The 19,411-nt window shown below is 43.8% G+C and overlaps 1 protein-coding gene across 2 annotated transcripts in view; it reads left to right on the forward strand.

Annotated features, from left to right (window-relative positions):
• Window positions 1-16,823, forward strand: part of LOC126236825 (glutamate receptor ionotropic, kainate 2-like) — a 320,846-nt gene extending 304,023 nt beyond the window's left edge. For both annotated transcript variants that reach the window (XM_049946425.1, XM_049946426.1), the window contains one exon: window positions 16,496-16,823. In XM_049946425.1, the coding sequence (XP_049802382.1) occupies window positions 16,496-16,648 (153 nt within the window). In that variant the 3' untranslated portion in view covers window positions 16,649-16,823. The remainder of the gene's footprint in view (window positions 1-16,495) is intronic.
• Window positions 16,824-19,411: the final 2,588 nt, after the last annotated feature.

Here is a 19,411-nt window from a genome sequence, read left to right on the forward strand (position 1 = left end):
TCCTTGTGTTTCACATTCGTGGTGTTGGGATGACTGAACCAATAATAATGAGTCGAGATTACAGATGTTTGAGCTTTACCATGTTATGAATGTCAAGGATTTTCTCTTATACGCCCGAAAATCTACAATATTCGCGTAACTGAAATGTATTCTCATCGTTATAAGACATGTGCAGCCTCGTACTGTGAACAAGAAAGTGTTTCAAGTGTATGTTAATTCTGTTAAATTCTTAAACAGTCTAAAGAAGTAGCATCCATTGTTGTCATAGATCGTTCCAAACAGAATACAGCCATTAAACGAACTCAATTGATGCACCATTTGAGTTTACAAAATTATTGACTTTTCCATACGACACACCGGCAGATGTAAACATTTTGTATGAGACAATATTTAATTACACGCCTCTGATGGTGACTGTTCACCGTATGATACAAATAAAGACCATGACATCAGTTCAAGTTGTGAATTAATCATTCTCGAGTAACAGAAATTTCGTTACAAACATTATCGTTTCTTGTTCAGTGATGTTACCTTGTTTATAGTCAACGCATACAAAATTTTATAATGCCATTGCACGCAATAGTAGCTTCTCAGAAACCGTCCCCGAAAAGTCGAATCACCATGCAGTGTTCGATGGTTAACTGCATATCATCATGATATTTCATGGGACGATACCATTCCAAATCAATATTTTCACTTTGACATTGCAAACACTTATTTAAAAAATAAAGTTGCTTTATATAGACACCGATATTTTCATACGCTGGTTGAAGAGCTGTGATTCATATAAAGTGATAAAAACCCTCGCTGACGAGTTTGATAAGTGTGGATATGCTCCCAATAATCGTTGTGGCTTAATAACCGCCAATGATGTTTTTGGCCTTATGAAAGAAGAGACAAATGGGTGTCAGATGAAATATATTATCGCATAGTGACGGGTGCAACACGGGGTGGAGTGCCTCACTGTCATCGAAATCACAACTCTTTCTTGGTCGCATTATTTATTACTTTCGTAGAGCGTATTTGTATGTAATGTGTGCTGGAAGAATACATGACGTAGAAGACGACGCCCCATATGTGCGGACGGGCCGTCTCGAGTGAAATGGTCTAGTCAACAACCTCTCTGACTCATAATTGTGATAAATCATTCATTTCTGTCATCGAAATCACAATTCTTTCTTGGTCGCATTATTTATTACTTTCGTAGAGCGTATTTGTATGTAATGTGTGCGTGAGCCTGTAATGTGGCAAGTGGAGTGTTATTAACGTCGAGGCAGAGAGCGGGAGAGAGAGAGAGAGAGAGAGAGAGAGAGAGAGGATGGATGGGCATACACAGTTGATAGAGTGAACATTGTGCAACTGACGTTAGTAAAATCATAAACAGAGAAAGACTGGATTGAGTTTCGTTCTAAGGATATGGTCATTACGGGTATGACTGACATAAATGGTGTGAAATGAAGAAGATTGTGGAAATTTTCGATAATCATGTTTTATAATAGAGATCAGTAACTTATTATTAGTATGTGTGTGTGTTTGTTTGTTTGTTTGTTTGTTTGTGTGTGTGTGTGTGTGTGTGTGTGTGTGTGTGCGTGTGTGTGTGTCTGCATTTGCTGTCACACAAAAAAACAATGCAGGCTGACAACCGTGAATCTGTATTTTTGAATCCCACATTTGCTACTGAATGAAGGAAACATATTCGTTGTTCTCTTTCTCCGTTAATATTTATGAAAACCTTGTCGTTATCCCATCCTCTCATGCCCGGTAGATTTTAAAAAAAATAATAAGCTTTAACCATGTACTGACAAAAAGTGTGGGAATTACAGCTACTGCGATGAACTGATAGGAAAAGAGAAGAATATTATTACTACCGATTTTTTACGATACTATATTATAAGCAGACCATCAATGAAAATCTTAACAAACACATTTTTAATCAAGTTTTTACGAATTACCTTACGTCTGAGCTATACTTTCCATATATTTTACTAGACTTGTTGAGAAAAGTTAATATGTTGAATGCTGTAACTCTCTCGCTGCCGCCCCCTCCCCCCCACCACCCCCGCCCAACCTCCAGGAACATTCTGCCTGCAGATTATGGGGTGGGGGTAATTTACATGTTGAAACGTGGTGGAGGATAACATCTCCCCTCTGCAAGAACAATGCTAGTTTTAGTAACATGGTAAGTGGCCTACTTCAGACAGCTTAAGTGTCTTTCTGGAAAAAATTCAGTTTTTGGCCATTTACGTTCTGTTCTAGTTTCATCATATTAACCCTTTTCCCACTATTTAACTTAGCACAAGTAACCTACTGAGATTTCTTGCATTTTAGGTTTATGTATTTTCTCAACAAAATTTGGTTTCTCCATCAATTTACATAGCGCAATTAGGCTGTTTTTTCCGTCTTACATTCTTCTGTCGTAAAGTTGGTAACGCTCCGTGAACGGAAGGGATGGTTGAATCTAGCAACAATACATTGTCTTTGAACTGACACTAAACAACTACTCATGTTATTGCTCCTTATACACTTTGAAAGGATGTCCCAAAAGGCCGGCCAAGTGGCCGAGCGGTTAAAGGCGCTACAGTCTGGAACCGCACGACCGCTACGGTCGCAGGTGTGAATCCTGCCTCGGGCATGGATGTGTGTGATGTCCTTAGGTTAGTTAGGTTTAATTAGTTCTAAGTTCTAGGGGACTGAAGACCACAGCAGTTGAGTCCCATAGTGCTCAGAGCCATTTGAACCATGTCCCAAAATATTTGTCCACTGTGTGTGACACGGTGTAGATACATTATTATTAAGCCACAGAACATAAACTCTAACGACCGAACAGGCCTTGGAAGGCCCAACGGTACCGACCGGCCGCCGTGTCATCCTAAACCACAGGCGTCACCGGATGCGGATATGGAGGGGCATGTGGTCAGCACACCGCTCTCCCAGCCGAATGTCAGTTTACGACACCGGAGCCGCTACTTCTCAGTCGAGTAGCTCCTCAGTTTGCCTCACAAGGGCTGAGTGCACGCCGCTCGCCAACAACGCTCGGCACACCAAGTGCTAGCCCAGCCCGACAGCGCTTAACTTCGGTGATCTGACGGAAACCGGTGTTACCACTGCGACAGAGCATAAAAGAGGAAGAAATTAAATTTTTCTTAATTTCATAGTAGCGTAGCCACAGGTGACACCAGACAGAGGCGGTGACATAGTTATGCAGCAGAAAGAAACTATCAACACTGTAAGCCAGTTATGTAAACAAGCGCATGTTGCTACATCAGCACCAAATGGCCAGGCACAAGTTACACATTCAGCAAAATGTCAACTGGGAGAGAGAGAGAGAGACAGAAATTTATTCGTTTGCTCTTGTTATATGAAGAAACAAAAGAACAACCTTTACCTCTGATACAATGACACCTTTCAGAGACTTGACAGTGCAGCTGAGAGCTTGTACAAGTTGTTGAGCAAACATATCGGAATGAGGACCACTGATCAACATTAAAGGACCGCTGACCACTATTAAAGAAGCGGGTCACATTCTGCGATTACAGAGTCTAACATCATTATCTCCTGCCAATCTCAGTAAATACCGCAGTTCTCGAACTCTGAGTTCAATTGGTCATTAGGATTGATAGCGTTCAAACCGAAGATGTATTAGATATTCCAGCACTTCTCGTAAACACGCTCCTTGCTGTTCCCGAGATGCTTCCATGTAAGTTTGAATCGGCTACAACCTATCACACAGCTGATGGGGAGACTGAGGGTCTTTCAACACCAGTGATTATCCAACACCAGTGCTTAAAGCACTAACATCGCCGTCACTGCTGGGTGAGAAAGTCATCTCGGCCTCTGTTCCTGATCATTGCTGCAAGCACTTCCAGGTGCCAGGGCTTACACATTCAGTGGGGTCAGGGTCAGTCGACTACACGACTTCAGATGGTGCAGTACCTGCCAATGGGTCATCATAATTTTCTGGAAAGGGACTCAGGGCGCTCTAATACAGTTTGGGGTGCGTATTCATCCTACGGATTCACATGCAGACTACCAGACGGTAGCCCACAAGATTGACCAAACTGCTGGTGTAGCTGCCTTGGTGATGACCGGTCAGCTGACACAGGAGTCAGTGGAATTCCACCGTGTCACTGGCACGAGGCGTCAGCCAAGGCTGACCATAACACGAGAGATTGCAGATCCGAACGAATAAATGGTAACGTGCTAATCATGTTTTATTAGCGCTGAAAAACACTCTACAGGTTCCACAACACCATACTGACAATTTACAGGTGTCTCCTCTTGGCACCCCTGCAGTATTCAATCATTGCACAGTGTGTTTCCAGTTCTCATATCACACTGTGAGGATTGTTGATGGGATGCAGCAGGTATGATTTTGAATAGGAAACTTACGGAAATAAATACATTTTAACAACGTATTCCATTTTGTCAAAAGTAATTCTTGCAGTTGAATTGTGTTTAGAAACAGGCTAAATATTTTTACCCAGTAGCAACAGTTGTCTGAAATTCATAAAATAGACTGGACTTGTCTCTATTGTAACATAACTCGTAGGAAGTCCTTTGATTCTGAAAGCCACGAAAAATTCTACTGTCTACTGCGACTCATCAGGGTGGAGGAGGGCTTAGACCACTGGACCGCTCCACCGATGAGGTGGAAAAACACAACATCCCTTTTTGTGTTTGTGAGCTACTTCTATTGCCATTGCCTCAGAACTTCGTGGCGTCACCCGAAATCACGCTCGCAGCCAAGGCCTCTAATCACATGCAGTATGGCGAAGGTATAAGGACTCGATCAGGTGGTGCTAACTGGTGAAGAGGTTGTGCAAGTGAAATTAATTCACACACAACGAATATGATTAAATAATTTCTATCTTGCACAGGCAATGTGGATTTCTTTTCCTACTTGTACGAGAAGGGTTCGTGTCTTTTAAGCGGCCGGCCGGTGTCGCCGAGCGGTTTTAGCCGCTTCAGTCTGAAACCGCGCGACCGCTACGGTCGCAGGTTCGAATCCTGCCTCGGGCATGGATGTGTGTGATGTCCTTAGGTTAGTTAGGTTTAAGTAGTTCTAGGGGACTGATGACCTCAGATGTTAAGTCCCATAATGCTCAGAGTCATTTGAACCATTTTCTTGCAAGCAACAAGGTAATTGCTCCGTAAGACATTGCGCAACACAATAATAAAATACAAATACCAGAAGTTTGTTACAGCGTTTAGTAAAGAGTACATCGCTGGACTACCAGAACCATGTTCAGTGCTTTTATGTTAGCACCAAGCTGTGGGCAATGGCTGCCCTAAACTTGAATCAAACATTACGAAGGGGTGCGCATCCACACATACAGATTGTACAGGAACAATACAAGGGCGTGCTGGAAAGTAACGCCTCCTAAATTTTTATGTGAAAACTCTTAAAGCTTTTTAAATAAAACAAACTTTATTGCCATTCTACGTCTTTGTTCTTTATCTCTGCATATTTATTTCTCAACATAATCACCCTGGCGATGAACTTCAGAAATTTAAAAGGCAGAAGGCCTTATCTTAAAACAGTTCTTTAATTAGGCTGAAGGCCCAAATAATCTTACGCCTTCAAGGCAAAACAACCTTAATTTAAAAATCGGCTAAAATCCATACAAATACAAACAGCAAGAACGAATAAGAAAAGGCAGTGCACGCAATGGCGCTCAGAAGTTTCCAAGGGTCCATCTGGAATTCAAACACTGACGCTCGTTTAGGTGAGACAGGCAGTCGGCCCAAACATTCCCATTCCGACGACAACCCAACTGACAGACAGTCAACGGACCCACCGACAAGATGCTTCCAATCCACCCGACCAGCACACAACAGGGAGTTCAATGGAACAACGTAGAAGGTATTGGCGCCCACAACCAATTATACATTGAGCTGTCAAACTACACACCGTGCTGGACAGCGACAATACGATGAGTAAAATACACAGCCTGGATTTACGTCAACAGCCAGGGTAGGTAACCAGAACGTTAACGGCCACAAGGCAGAAGATTCCGCTGGTGCAGTTCAATTCAAAATCACCAAATACAGTTAAACTCCACTGGAGCATGGCTAAAATTTGCCAACTTGAAAAGCACGCGTTGCTCACGTGAATGTCTCCACAGTCAACAACGAAATCCAAACAACACAATGCGAACAGTCGTGACTTGCTGGTAGATTAAGTCAACACTCAACTTTCGTGTCCAGGGTCGGTGAGCCACAGGCCTCGTAGCTATGGGAACAGCACCACACACTCCGACCGCGCATGGACACCACCAGCGACCTCGGCCAAACTACGCGCCACGGAGATTTCCTCGCTGCTCCAAGCCAGCCGACCAACTGCCCGCACTCAGCACAGCCGGAAGCTATAAGCACCAGGCCAAAGATAGTGCAAGTTGCGAATATCGATACACACTCACTGAGAGAGAGGATAACGGCATAATCGCGATACATGCGGGAAACTAAACACAGAATAACAACCAAGGTTTAAACCAACGCATAACATGAGCCAGCCATGGCTCACTTCCCTCCAAAATTCAAACTTCCCAGCAATTTCTAGGACGAGGCGGCGGTCGGATGACTTAGGTTAGTGGAGGCAGCCCAAGTGTCCTTTCTTTGCAACCATTTTCTTAGGTTAGTAGAGATTGCCAATTGATCTACTTTCCCGCCAAAATTCAAACTCCCCACCAGTTCCTAGGAAGAGGTGGCGGTCGTGTGACTTAGGTTAGTGGAGGTGGTCCAAACGACCTATCTCCCCGCGATTTTCTTAGGTTAGTAGGGATACCCCAATTGACCTATTTCACTGCCAAAATTTAAACTTGGCACCAGCACATAGGACGAGGTGGCGGTCAGATGATTTAGGTTAGTGGAGATAGCCCAAGTGACCTATCTTCCCGCCATTTTCTTAGGTTAGTAGAAATAACTGTGGTGTGATGCATTATCCTGTTGGAATTTGAACTTCTCGCCATTTTTCTTGGGGAGGAGAGGGGAGTTAGGTTAGTGGAGGTAGCCCAATTGACCTATCTTCCCGCTAAAATTCAAAATTCTCGCCAAAATCCGCCATCTTTGATGACGTCACGGCCGCCATATTGGATGACATCATGGCCGCCATCTTGGATGACTGTACTTTGGTGTAGAGCCCCCTTGCCCTAATATTGCGAATGACATCGGCAAGTGGCTTATCATCTATGAAAATCGTAAACCACGTGTAACTCATCGTCAAATGCTGACCACTTGCGTTGGGCAGCCCTGACTTTCTTCAAGGAGAACCAGAGTGGTTGGGTTGTATCACCGACGTACTGCTGACTGACAGCACCAATAGAAGGGTCCCTCACTTTAGCTGTGACTGGGTGCGCTAGCGTGATAGCTTTCTAAAGTGTAATCTTTAGAATTCAATCATTTCATCTGACCACTGTACCCCACATAGCCCACAGGTGTTTCTTCTAGCCAAAGCGTCTGTGAGAGATGCCTGAATAGAGCAGGACAAATATGTGCAGTAGAAGTTTATCATGCCAAGAAAATGACACAAATCACAGTAAGTCGTGGGTAGGACGATATCGCTGATGAATTCGGCGTGATCAGAAGTCGGGCGGATGACGTCAGCGTTGACTGTGTGACAGAGAAAGCTTACACTTGCACGGCTTCATTGGAATTTGTTGTGGCTGATTTCCATGCCGTTGTCGCTTAGGGCAGCCCGAACCTGGGCCAGGTGGTGTTCATGTTCCTTTACAGAGGGAGAACATGAGGATATCGTCGAAGATGGCGTAGCAACGACAGATTGAACAAGGGAGAGTCGACAGGCCTTTGCCATGTCTGAGCAGCGCTTTTTAGGCTGTAACGCATACAGTAGAACTCAAATAGGCCGAATGGTTTAATGATTGTCGATTTAGTGATGCCATCTTTGAACATAGGGATCTGAAAGTACACTTTCTAGCACTCAAGAGTACTGAACACTTTTATCCCATTAAGCAGTTGAGTGAAGTCCTGGATGTGGGGAATAGGATAGTTGTGAGCATATAGTTTCTAATAGTCACGACACAACCGTAACGAACTGTCTTTCGTAGGCAAAGTTGAATGGGTGAAGAGCAGTTATTGTCAGGGGCGTACAGTACCCACATTTAGGTGCGAGGCTGCGAGCCTTGGGGCACACACGAGGGTCTTCTGTTGTTGCTATACTGTGGCAGGTGCCATTAGTGATGACGTTTAATTGTAGATCTCGTGCACACGAAAAATTAACACAGGTTTCCTAGCATGGGACGTGAGCACAATCATACGATACACTGGGAAACTGAATGTCACTAACTTTAAGGTGCTGATGTTGAGGCCCCAGTGGGGGCGTGTCGGCTGCAGGAGTTTTGTCTGTAGCGTGCGTCGCCCGCAAGCCGGAGAGACGGCAGAGTGTGAATAGAGCAGGCGACATTTTGTAGAGCACTCGTAGAGGGTGAGCAGAAGTGTTCCACTATTTTGAGAAGGGGCGAGGGCAGAAGGACCTAAAGAAAACAGAGTGTGAGTGCTAGTAGCATGGTGCAGTAAGGATACGTCTTTAGACCCGGGAATAGGCCGAAATGCTTGAGGAAATCGACCGAAGGGCTGGTTCGTCGACGCCAGCTACGTGGAATGTCCAAGTAAACTCAATTCCCTGCGTAAGCTGGACCTGAAGTTCGGCTGTACCACGAACATCGATTTGTAGGCGGCACATAAGGAGAGTTTCGCCTGAAGGTTTACATGGACACTGTAGGTTTCTAGTACTAAATTCGGTGGAGGTAAACACAAAACGTAACACATTATTTATTTATCTCACAAAAACGCTAAAAACGAGCATGATCGTATCAACACTCCTTAGCAAAAAACCGGGCTAAAGGCAAAGATCTTCGTTTCTATAGTGGAAGCTGTTCAGTTCACTGTCGATAGTCATCACAACTCCATACAGTTATGCCTTGTGCGCTAGGAGCGCTACTGCCACATTACGTGACGAGGCGGCCCATGAGCTTAAAGTGGCGCCAAGGCGGTCAATAATATTGTGCAATAATACTGTGGTTTTGAATGTTGAACGAAAAAGACGCTTTCGTATACAGGGTGTTCATTTTGACTGAAATACCTCGAAAACTACACGTTGGAACAAAAAAAAGTTATAATTCCAATTTGTTTGTCTCGGAGGGGGACATGTTCAAATGTTCAAATGTGTGTGAAATCTTATGGGACTTAACTGCTAAGGTCATCAGTCTCGAAGCTTAAACACTAGTTAACCTAAATTATCCTAAGGACAAACACACACACACAGCCATGCCCGAGGGAGGACTCGAACCTCCGCCGGGACCAGCCCCACAGTCCATGACTGCAGCGCCAGCCGGTGCGGCCGAGCGGTTCTAGGCGCTTCAGTCTGGAACCGCGCGACCGCTACGGTCGCAGGTTCGAATTCTGCCTCGGGCATGGATGTGTGTGATGTCCTTAGGTTAGTTAGGTTTAAGTAGTTCTAAGTTCTAGGGGACTGATGACCTCAGATGTTAAATCCCGTAGTGCTCAGAGCCATTTGAACCATGACTGCAGCGCCCGAGACCGCTCGGCTAATCCCGCGCGGCTCGGAGGGGGACATCCAATAATACCACACTCGACCCCCGTACCCCACCCCGTGCGTGGATAGCGATGGGCAACTTTTTTTTATTTCGTATTACGTTTCTACGGCAAAATCTACATATCTCTTTACTGGAGCATTTTCTCCATTTCGCGACAGATGGCTCTGTAAACGGAGGAATAGAAATGGGTAATATATGTTCACAGGACAGAAGCACAGGCGTTTCTGATGCAGTCGACCATGTTTTCAAGTCTGTTGGCACTTTCTAGTACACCCTGTCTTTTAAATATCCCCACGGAGAAAAATCCGGCGACGTCAAATCCGGCGAACTAGCAGGCCAATTAATAGGGCCACCTGTACCGATCCACTGACTAGTGTGAACACGGTCTAATATCTCCCGTGTTTCAGTTGCATAATGCGCTGGGCAACTGTCATACTGAAAGTACACAAACTGTTGAATGCCCAGGGCAACATTTTGCAGTAGTACTGGTAGTTCCTGTTCCAAAGACGTTCGACATTTGCATCCATTCAACGTGCCGTCGATAAAATGCGGACCCATGAGTTTGCTGCCTATTAGTCCACACCATATGTTAACCGACCCGGGACGTTGACGGTCAGCTTGCCATAACCAGTAGGGATTGTCTACACTCCAGTAATGCATGTTATACCGTCAACGCTATCATGATTTGTGAAAGTTGACTCGTCGGAAAATAGTACCACGGAAGGAGGTACCTTGTTGACATGCCGAGTCACAAAACACCACCCGGTTACTGAAATCGGCGCTATGACGTTCTTGATGGAGTGACATGTAGTATGGGTAGGACCTATAACGATGCAGTATTGTGGCAATACTACCTACAGGTACACAGGAATCCGGTGTAACTGCTTGGGTTATGGTGCAATGCCGCTAGTTGGGCTACTTCATTAGCTTAACCTCTAACACGTTTGCTTAGTTTCCTTATGCCGGTCTGTACGCTGCCATCAGACATGGAGGCATTCGCAACCTTGTAAGAGAACGAACGAGAGCGAGCTTTCTCTGGAAAACGCTCAGCAAAGAAGACAACAGCAGCCTCAACATTTCTCCTATTTTCTCCGTAAATCAGGATCATTTCAGTTTTTTGCGCTTGCAAATTCATCGTCCACTTGCATGTCTATTCTCCAAATAATAGGTACGTGTGCACGCAATAAACACAGCGCAAGTACAGTAATGTTTAGAGCCGCTATCTGTTCTACATTTGCATGATACGGGAGCTCCAGTCGCACTGTATTGCCTCTTATGATACGTCGCAGTTTGCTACAAGGCCACGGTGACGCGTTCGGTGTGTCGGAGGAATACAACGTTGCGAATGGGGTTTCCAATTAGAAGTTATGAAATACTGACCTGTCCTACCCTTGTAACATGGAGGTGAGTTCCCACGTGCCACTGGATATTCAAAGGCCATTGAGCAGCATGTCGTAAATTACGATTGTTTACCCCTCTCTGTTCCTCCGATTATACCGCCATCTGTGGCGAAACGAAGAAAATGCTTCAGACAAAACGTATGTAGATTTTTCCGTAGAATCGTAATCTGCAATAAAAAATGGGGATTCCCATTGAAGATTTCAACGTTACCCCCCCCCCCCCCCCCACACACACACACACAATTACCCACTCACAGGATTGGGCAGCTGGTCGAGTGTGGTATCGGTGGATGTCCCCCTCCGAGACAAACATATTGGGATTATAACTTTATTTAATCTGACGTGTTGTTTTTGAGATATTTTAATGTCCTCAGTTAAAACTAATAATCTGTACATCGTGCATGTTTTTTTGTTAATGGTGCAATAGTTGATACGTTACTGGAAATAGTTATCACTATACATTTGAGTCCCCATACATACGCACTTCCCAGCCAGTCGAAGCTACTCAAGACCATTTTTCACCAAATTATTGATAACTCGTTACTATTGTGTTACTATAACATGTTACATAAAATAGCAGCACACAGCTTAAAGTACTATTGTGTATCGAAGAAGTAATTTATTTTTCAGAATACGGTAGCATGAAAAAAATTGCTTGGCCCCGCATCGAGATGGCGTTGACAGGAACGAAATTTTGTTTGAGGGTTTTCGACAGTAGCAGTATTTCCTTCAAACAGACGAACTGAAATAATGAAACATCACGCAATTCTTCGGCCTGTAAGATCTATTGTAAATGGAAGCTCTCCATGCTACTCTATCCTGTGCAAACATTGAAAAAATCGGTAACCTTGTTCGACAAGATCGCCGTTTAACAATCAGAGCAGTGTCTGAGTTAACAGGAGTTGACAAGGAAAGTGTCGAACAAGTTTAGCGATTTTTTCAATGTTTGCATCAGTTTTTGCTGACAATGGTCTGCCAGTGCAAGTGTCATCACTGGTGTCTTCGCGGCCATCTTTAAATCGTTTAAACCACTCAAACACTTGTGTTCGCGATAAACAGTCATCGCCATACACTTGTTGTAACATTACAAACGTTTCACTTGCAGATTTTCCTAGTTTGAAACAAAATTTGATGTTAACACGCTGTTCTTTCTGCACACTCAACATTTTCCGACGCACGGACAAAACGTCAACTACTTAAAACAGACGCCACGGGCAGACTGAGTGCAGGAGGCAGATGAAACTCGAGCAGTAGGCGGAGCGAGAGTCACGTGACAGGCCACGCGACTTTCAGCCTTATTGCATTCGTTTTATTGTTTCACCAGTACTAGTCCGGTTTTTTTCTAGCCACACATCGTACTTTCAGAAACGACTTCCTGACACATAAATCTATACTCGATCTTAACAAATTTCTCTTCTTTAGAAACGCTTTTATATCCTCTCTACTTCGACCATTATCAGTTCAAAAAATGGCTCTGAGCACTATGGGACTTAACATCTATGGTCATCAGTCCCCTAGAACTTAGAACTACTTAAACCTAACTAACCTAAGGACATCACACAACACCCAGCCATCACGAGGCAGAGAAAATCCCTGACCCCGCCGGGAATCGAACCCGGGAACCCGGGCGTGGGAAGCGAGAACGCTACCGCACGACCACGAGATGTGGGCATTATCAGTTATTTTGCTCCCCAAATAGCAAAACTCCTTTACTACTTTAAGTGTCTCATTTCCTAATCTAATTCCCTCAGCATCACCCGACTTAATTCGACTACATTCCATTGTCCTCCTTTTGCTTTTGTTGATGTTCACCTTATATCCTCCTTTCAAGACACTGTCCATTCCGTTCAGCTGCTCTTCCAGGTCCTTTGCTGTCTCTGACAGAATTACAATGTCATCGGCGAACCTCAAGGTTTTATTTCATCTACACGGATTTTAATACCTACTCCGAATTTTTCTTTTGTTTCCTTTACTGCTTGCTCAATATACAGATTGAATAACATCGGGGAGAGGCTGCAACCTTGTCTCACTCCCTTCCCAACCACTGCTTCGCTTGCATGTTCCTCGACTCTTATAACTGCCATCTGGTTTCTGTACAAATTGTAAATAGCCTTTCGCTCCCTGTATTTTATCCCTGCCACCTTCAGAATTTGAAAGAGAGTATTCCAGTCAACATTGTCAAAAGCTTTCTCTAAGTCTACACATGCTAGAAACGTAGGTTTGCCTTTTCTTAATCTAGCTTCTAAGATACGTCGTAGGGTCAGTATTGACTCACGTGTTCCAATATTTGTACGGAATCCAAACTGATCTTCAGCTTCTACCAGTTTTTCCATTCGTCTGTAAAGAATTCGTGTCAGTATTTTGCAGCCGTGGCTTATTAAACTGATAGTTCGGTAATTTTCACATCTGTCAACGCCTGCTTTCTTTGGGATTGGAATTATTATATTCTTCTTGAAGTCTGAGGGTATTTCGCCTGTCTCATACATCTTGCTCACCAGATGGTAGAGTTTTGTCAGGACTGGCCCTCCCATAGCTAATTTTATTCGACTAAGGGTCATCTCTGGACTGTCACTGGTCAGTCTAGAGAACTTGAAAACTAAATATTAGTCACCACCTTAAAACGCCGCACAAGTCACTCCAGAGACCTGCAGACAGCGTAGAATTGGTACCAGGCACTCATGTCACCCAGTCGGTTATACGGAATCCGCACAGTAAGATAACGTGGAGACTTGACAGAAAGGTATTATCGTGTCTCGTCATATTCATGAGTACACCGAGAATAATAAAGTTGCCCGATTTCTTGGTGTATCAACGCGTACTGTAAAATGTGTACAAGGAATGGAGTGTTATTCGCAGTAATGTATCTCGGCGAGAGAACAGTGGTCATAAAAGGGACCGGAGACAAGTATCCCACCTGGTTAATGAGAATCCATTTCGGACATGACATCTCAACCAGTTTCCGAGCAAACATTGTGAACGGAACTAAATGCAGTGGACATATGGAGTCGGTTACCATGCAAAAGGCCATTGCTCACGGTGGCACATAAGGCTACGTGTCTTCAATGGGCTCACAACACTGAAATGGGACCGTCACTAACTGGAGGTGTGTAGTCTGCTCTGACGAGTCACAGTTTAGTCTCTTTTCATATGACACAAAATGTCGACAGCACAGACGGCCGTAAAATCGCAGTTTCAGGGGAGTTAGTCCAGGCCAGAGGTGGTTCTGTGACGTTTTGCAGGTGTTTTTAGTACCATTTCTTGGCCCAACTCATTCAAGTTACTCTGAACATAAATCTCATTCTATTTCAACACTCTCCGTGAACAAGTGCTGCATTTTCTTTTACATCTGCATGATGAAAATTGAGTGACACATGCCAATCAGCATGGCAGAAGTCTGATAGCTATACAGGATCCACTGTATATCATCAATTATTGGCGTTAGCAGGAGACTGCATACCTAAAGAAAGTTGTCGATTCTCTTCCTCACGGATATAAATGGCTCTGAGCACTATGGGACTTAACATCTATGGTCATCAGTTCCCTAGAACTTAGAACTACTTAAAGCTAACTAACCTAAGGACATCACGCAACACCCAGTCCTCACGGATATAAAGCCCTTATGAAGGCTGTGTGGTGTTATACGAAACTAACGTGATGTACCTTTGCGGTGATTTTTTTTACTGCAGAATTGTTAATCCAACGGTAATATTAGTAATTACTTTTATATGTCATCCCTGGTCACCCTCCTCCAGTCCTTAAAGAATTTAGGAGTGCCTTATCCTTACAGTAGCCTTTCTTAAGTTAGCAAGTCCTTTGTGTACATATTGCTCCAAGCATTACATAGTAATTTTTACATACCCTCTGTTCCCATCACCAATTTCTCTGTTATGTGTGACAGAGATGTCTAATCACCACAAAATATTTTGCTGGAACAAAATCACAGACCCACGTACCTCTATAAACTGGCCTATAAAAGAGGCAGGCATGATGTCCAAGATTGTAACCATATTCGTTGAAAGCTGACCAAAACCTAATACAAAAGCAAAATTCCCAACAGTCTTTGAACGGTTTTAAAACAAATTCGCCAATCTCGTGTGCCAATTTGTTACTATAGATGGAAGCCAGTTACCCCGCGCTGAATTAGTGAAGCTTAGTTCATCTGACTGAAAGATTATGGGCTGTGTTACTGATTACTTTACAAAGGGCAAAATGTAACTGACGAATAGTATGAAAGTTTGATGGACCCACTAGACAAAAAAATGGTGTAGAAGAGGTAGGGACTGAAAAGAAAAGCATTTAGGTATCATGACAACACATCTGCCAACAAAATTGCTTTGGCCATATCGTACCCCGAGGGATCTGAAGAACGAATTGTTGGAAAATATACATTGTTCAACGGCTCATTTCTCTCTGCATTCCACCTGTTCCCATGTTAACAGAAATCTGTGGTTTGAAAAGGGGCGTGTAACGGCAGATTAAGAAAGGTACACCTGTGAACTTCCAGAATTGCACTCCACGGTTTTAATGTACAGGGTGATCAAAAAGTCAGTATAAATCTGAAAACTTAATAAACCACGGAATAACGTAGATAGAGAGGTAAAAATTGACACACATGCTTAGAATGACATGGGGTTTTATTAGAACAAAAAAAAAAAGTTCACAAAATGTCCGACAGATAGCGCTGGACAGCAAAACTGCTACCGTGACGGGTGAGAGGAACGCCAATATGTTACAGAATCGCATCATTCGCAGCCTGGCTGATAAACACGTGCTGGAACGTACGATGTTTATGCAGGATGGCGCTCCACCCCATATTTCTAGAAGCGTGAAAGATCTCTGGCGCGCGTCGTTTGGTGATGATCGTGAGCTCAGCCGCCACTTTCGTCATGCTTCGCCTCCCAGGTCCCCAGACCTCAGTCCGGGCAATTATTGGCTTTGGGGTTACCTGAAGTCGCAAGTGTATCGTGATCGACCGACTCCTCAAGGGATGCTGAAAGACAACATCCGACGCCAGTGCCTCACCGTAACTCCGGACATGCTTTACAGTTCTGTTCACAACATTGTTCCTCGACTACAGCTATTGTTGAGGAATGATGGTGGACATATTGAGCATTTCCTATAAAGAACATCATCTTTGCTTTGTCTTACTTTGTTATGCTAATTATTGCTATTCTGATCAGATGAAGCGCCATCTGCCGGTCATTTTTTGGTTCCAATAAAACCCCATGTCATTCCAAGCATGTGTGTCAAATTGTACCTCTCTATCTACATTATTCCGTGATTTATTCAGTTTTCAAATTTATAATGACTTTTTGATCACCCGGTACTCAACTGAAAAAAAGAAAACATTAGGAAAAGAACATTAACTTAATACGAAACTGCACTGATAGAAAGGTGTTCCATTGGCAGGACGAGATCCACCTTGCTCAGGAATCCACACTGCTGCATCTTGCCGTGTGTTAAATGTGAACAACAGTGATTATCACATGCTTACCTCTCTGACTTCTCATTTATTACTTCCAGATAACACCTTGGGAAGCACTGACATCTGAGCTGAAGTTCGTGGTGCAATGCAGCAACGACGAGAAACCAGTCCGCAAGCCGCCGGACCCCGAGGGAGACAAGGACGAGGAAGCCTCACACCTTCACTACGGCAGGCTGTCTGCAGACAAGTAACCAGCTCTCGAGTTGCATCAACCCCTTACAGAAGCATGCTGTGCATGCAGCTGGACTGATTGCGCTGATACAGTGTTGTGTCTTCAGGTTCTACCTTTACCCACAGACTTTCACAATAATTGTATATTGTGGCGTATGTGAGATACTGAAAAATAAATCTATTGTTGGTGTTTCAGCTTTATCATCTTACCTTGACTTTGCGCCTACGTGTGTGTGTGTGTCTTACAAAAAGAATACATTTTAGTCATTATAAATCTGCATGCAATTTCACGCTGAGAACATGAATTACTCAGATCCTGAAATTCCGCGTGAGATACTCTACTGGTCAAAAGCTTTCGATCACCTGTCACAGCTATGGATTTCTACTTAAAATAAGGTTTTAGTTTTGAATATTCCACCACATTCCTTTTCAATGATAGAATGAGTGTAAACATGTGAAAGCCAAGCGACGGTTATGTGTTCGGTAGTTCGCATAGAGGGGCACTGATGAGCATCCACAACAATACTGACGTGCCTTTACCTGAGATGGTTCCGCTCGAATATGCCTCTTTCCACCAGCTGCCTGTGTAGCAATCAGTTTGCGTTACTTTACACCACACTCTGTGCATCTAGCAGTGCTATTCTACACTCTTGGCCATAAAAATTGCTACACCAAGAAGAAATGCAGATGATAAACGGGTATTCATTGGACAGATATATTATACTAGAACTGACATGTGATTACATTTTCACGCAATTTGGGTGCATAGATCCTGGGAAATCAGTACCCAGAACAATCACCTCTGGCCGTCATTACGGCCTTGATACGCCTGGGCATTGAGTCAGACAGAGCTTGGATGGCGTGTACAGGTACAACTGCCTATGCAGCTTCAACACGATACCACAGTTCATCAAGAGTAGTGAGTGACTGGCGTATCGTGACGAGCCAGTTGCTCGGCCACCATTGAACAGATGTTATCAATTGGTGGGAGATCTGGAGAATGTGCAGGCCAGGACCTGCAGCATGCGGTCGTACATTATCCTGCTGAAATGTAGGGTTTAGCAGGGATCGAATGAAGACACGGATCGTAACACATCTGAAATATAACATCCACTGTTCAAAGTGGCGTCAATGCAAAAAAGAGGTGACCGAGACGTGTTACCAATGGCACCCCATACCATCACGCCGGGTGATACGCCAGTATGGAGATGACGAATACACGCTTCCAATGTCCGTTCACCGCGATGTCGCCAAACACGGATGCGACCATCATGATGCTGTAAACAGAACCTGGATTCACCCGAAAAAATTACGTTTTGCCATTCGTGCACCCAGGTTCGTCGTTGAGTTCACCATCGCAGGCGCTCCTGCCCGTGATTCAGCGTCAAGGGTAACCGCAGCCATGGTCTCCGAGCTGATAGTCCATGCTGCTGCAAACGTCGTCGAACTGTTCGTGCAGATGGTTGTTGTCTTGCAAACGTCCCCATCTGTTGACTCAGGGATCTAAACGAGGCTGCACAATCCGTTACAGCCATGCGGATAAGATGCCTGTCATCTCGACTGCTAGTGATAAGAGACCGTTGGGATCCAGCACGGTGTTCCGTATTACCCTCCTGAACCCATCGGTTCCATATTCTGCTAAGAGTTATTGGATCTCTATCAACGCGAGCAGCAATGTCGCGATACGATAAACCGCAATCGCGATAGGCTACAATCCGACATTTATCAAAGTCGGAAACGTGATGGTACGCATTTCTCCTCCTTACACGAGACATCACAACAACGTTTCACCAGGCAACGCTGGTCAACTGCTGTTTGTGTATGAGAAATCGGTTGGAAAATTTCCTCATGTCAGCACGTTGTAGGTGTCGCCACCGGCGCCAACCTTTTGTGGATGCTCTGAAAAGCTAAACATTTGCATATCACAGCATCTTCTTCCTGTCAGTTAAATTTCGTGTCTGTAGCACATCTTCGTGGTGTTGCAATTTCAATGGTCAGTAGTGTAATTGAATATTAAAGAAGGAAGGTCATCACAGGATACTGATCAACAAAGCAGTTCCATGTGTCGAGGGACTTATTAGTCCTGGGTTTGTTCTGCAGCAGGACAATAATCCCAGACATGTCCCTAAACTGTGCATAGGATATATGAATAGAAAAGAGAACTTTTTTCACAGGTGCTCGAAAAGTTTAGACTGGTAGTGTATAACAACAGTGTCCACAAGGGAGGACTGGGTTTCAAATGCCTACACAGCCTCTCCAATTTGATCTCTATGTCAGCCAGAAGAAAACAAAAATTGGACTTGGCAAGGAACAGAAATTCACAATATTTTACCGAACATGTTACTGATATTGCCACCTTATGAAAATCTTATATGATTTTAGTTTTTCCCGTAAAAATAGCGTTTGATGATGCTATTACGTTAGTTTTCTTTCATAGATCGAGTAGAGTGATATCTGAGTTGTGGTTTATAGTCAATGATGTACATAAAACTTAATTAAGGTGGGATGTAGTGAAATGACTTAAAATTACTAAAAACTATTGTATACCAGTGCCAATTATAATTACAAAAAACGTAATGCATTAAATGTAAGAATTTCCATGAAGATATTCTTCAGTAGACTAGAAAGAGTTGCCAGGCAGAATGTTGTTTAATTCAGTCTTGAATTCCACATGTCATCTGAATGGCATTTAACATAGTCTGGTAGGTTGTTGAATTCATGATTGCTCAGGTATCTGACTCCTGTTTGTACTTATGTTAACCCCTTGAATTCTTCATAGAGGT

The sequence above is a fragment of the Schistocerca nitens genome, chromosome 2 (genome assembly GCF_023898315.1).
Source record: "Schistocerca nitens isolate TAMUIC-IGC-003100 chromosome 2, iqSchNite1.1, whole genome shotgun sequence".
Lineage (NCBI taxonomy): Eukaryota > Metazoa > Arthropoda > Insecta > Orthoptera > Acrididae > Schistocerca > Schistocerca nitens.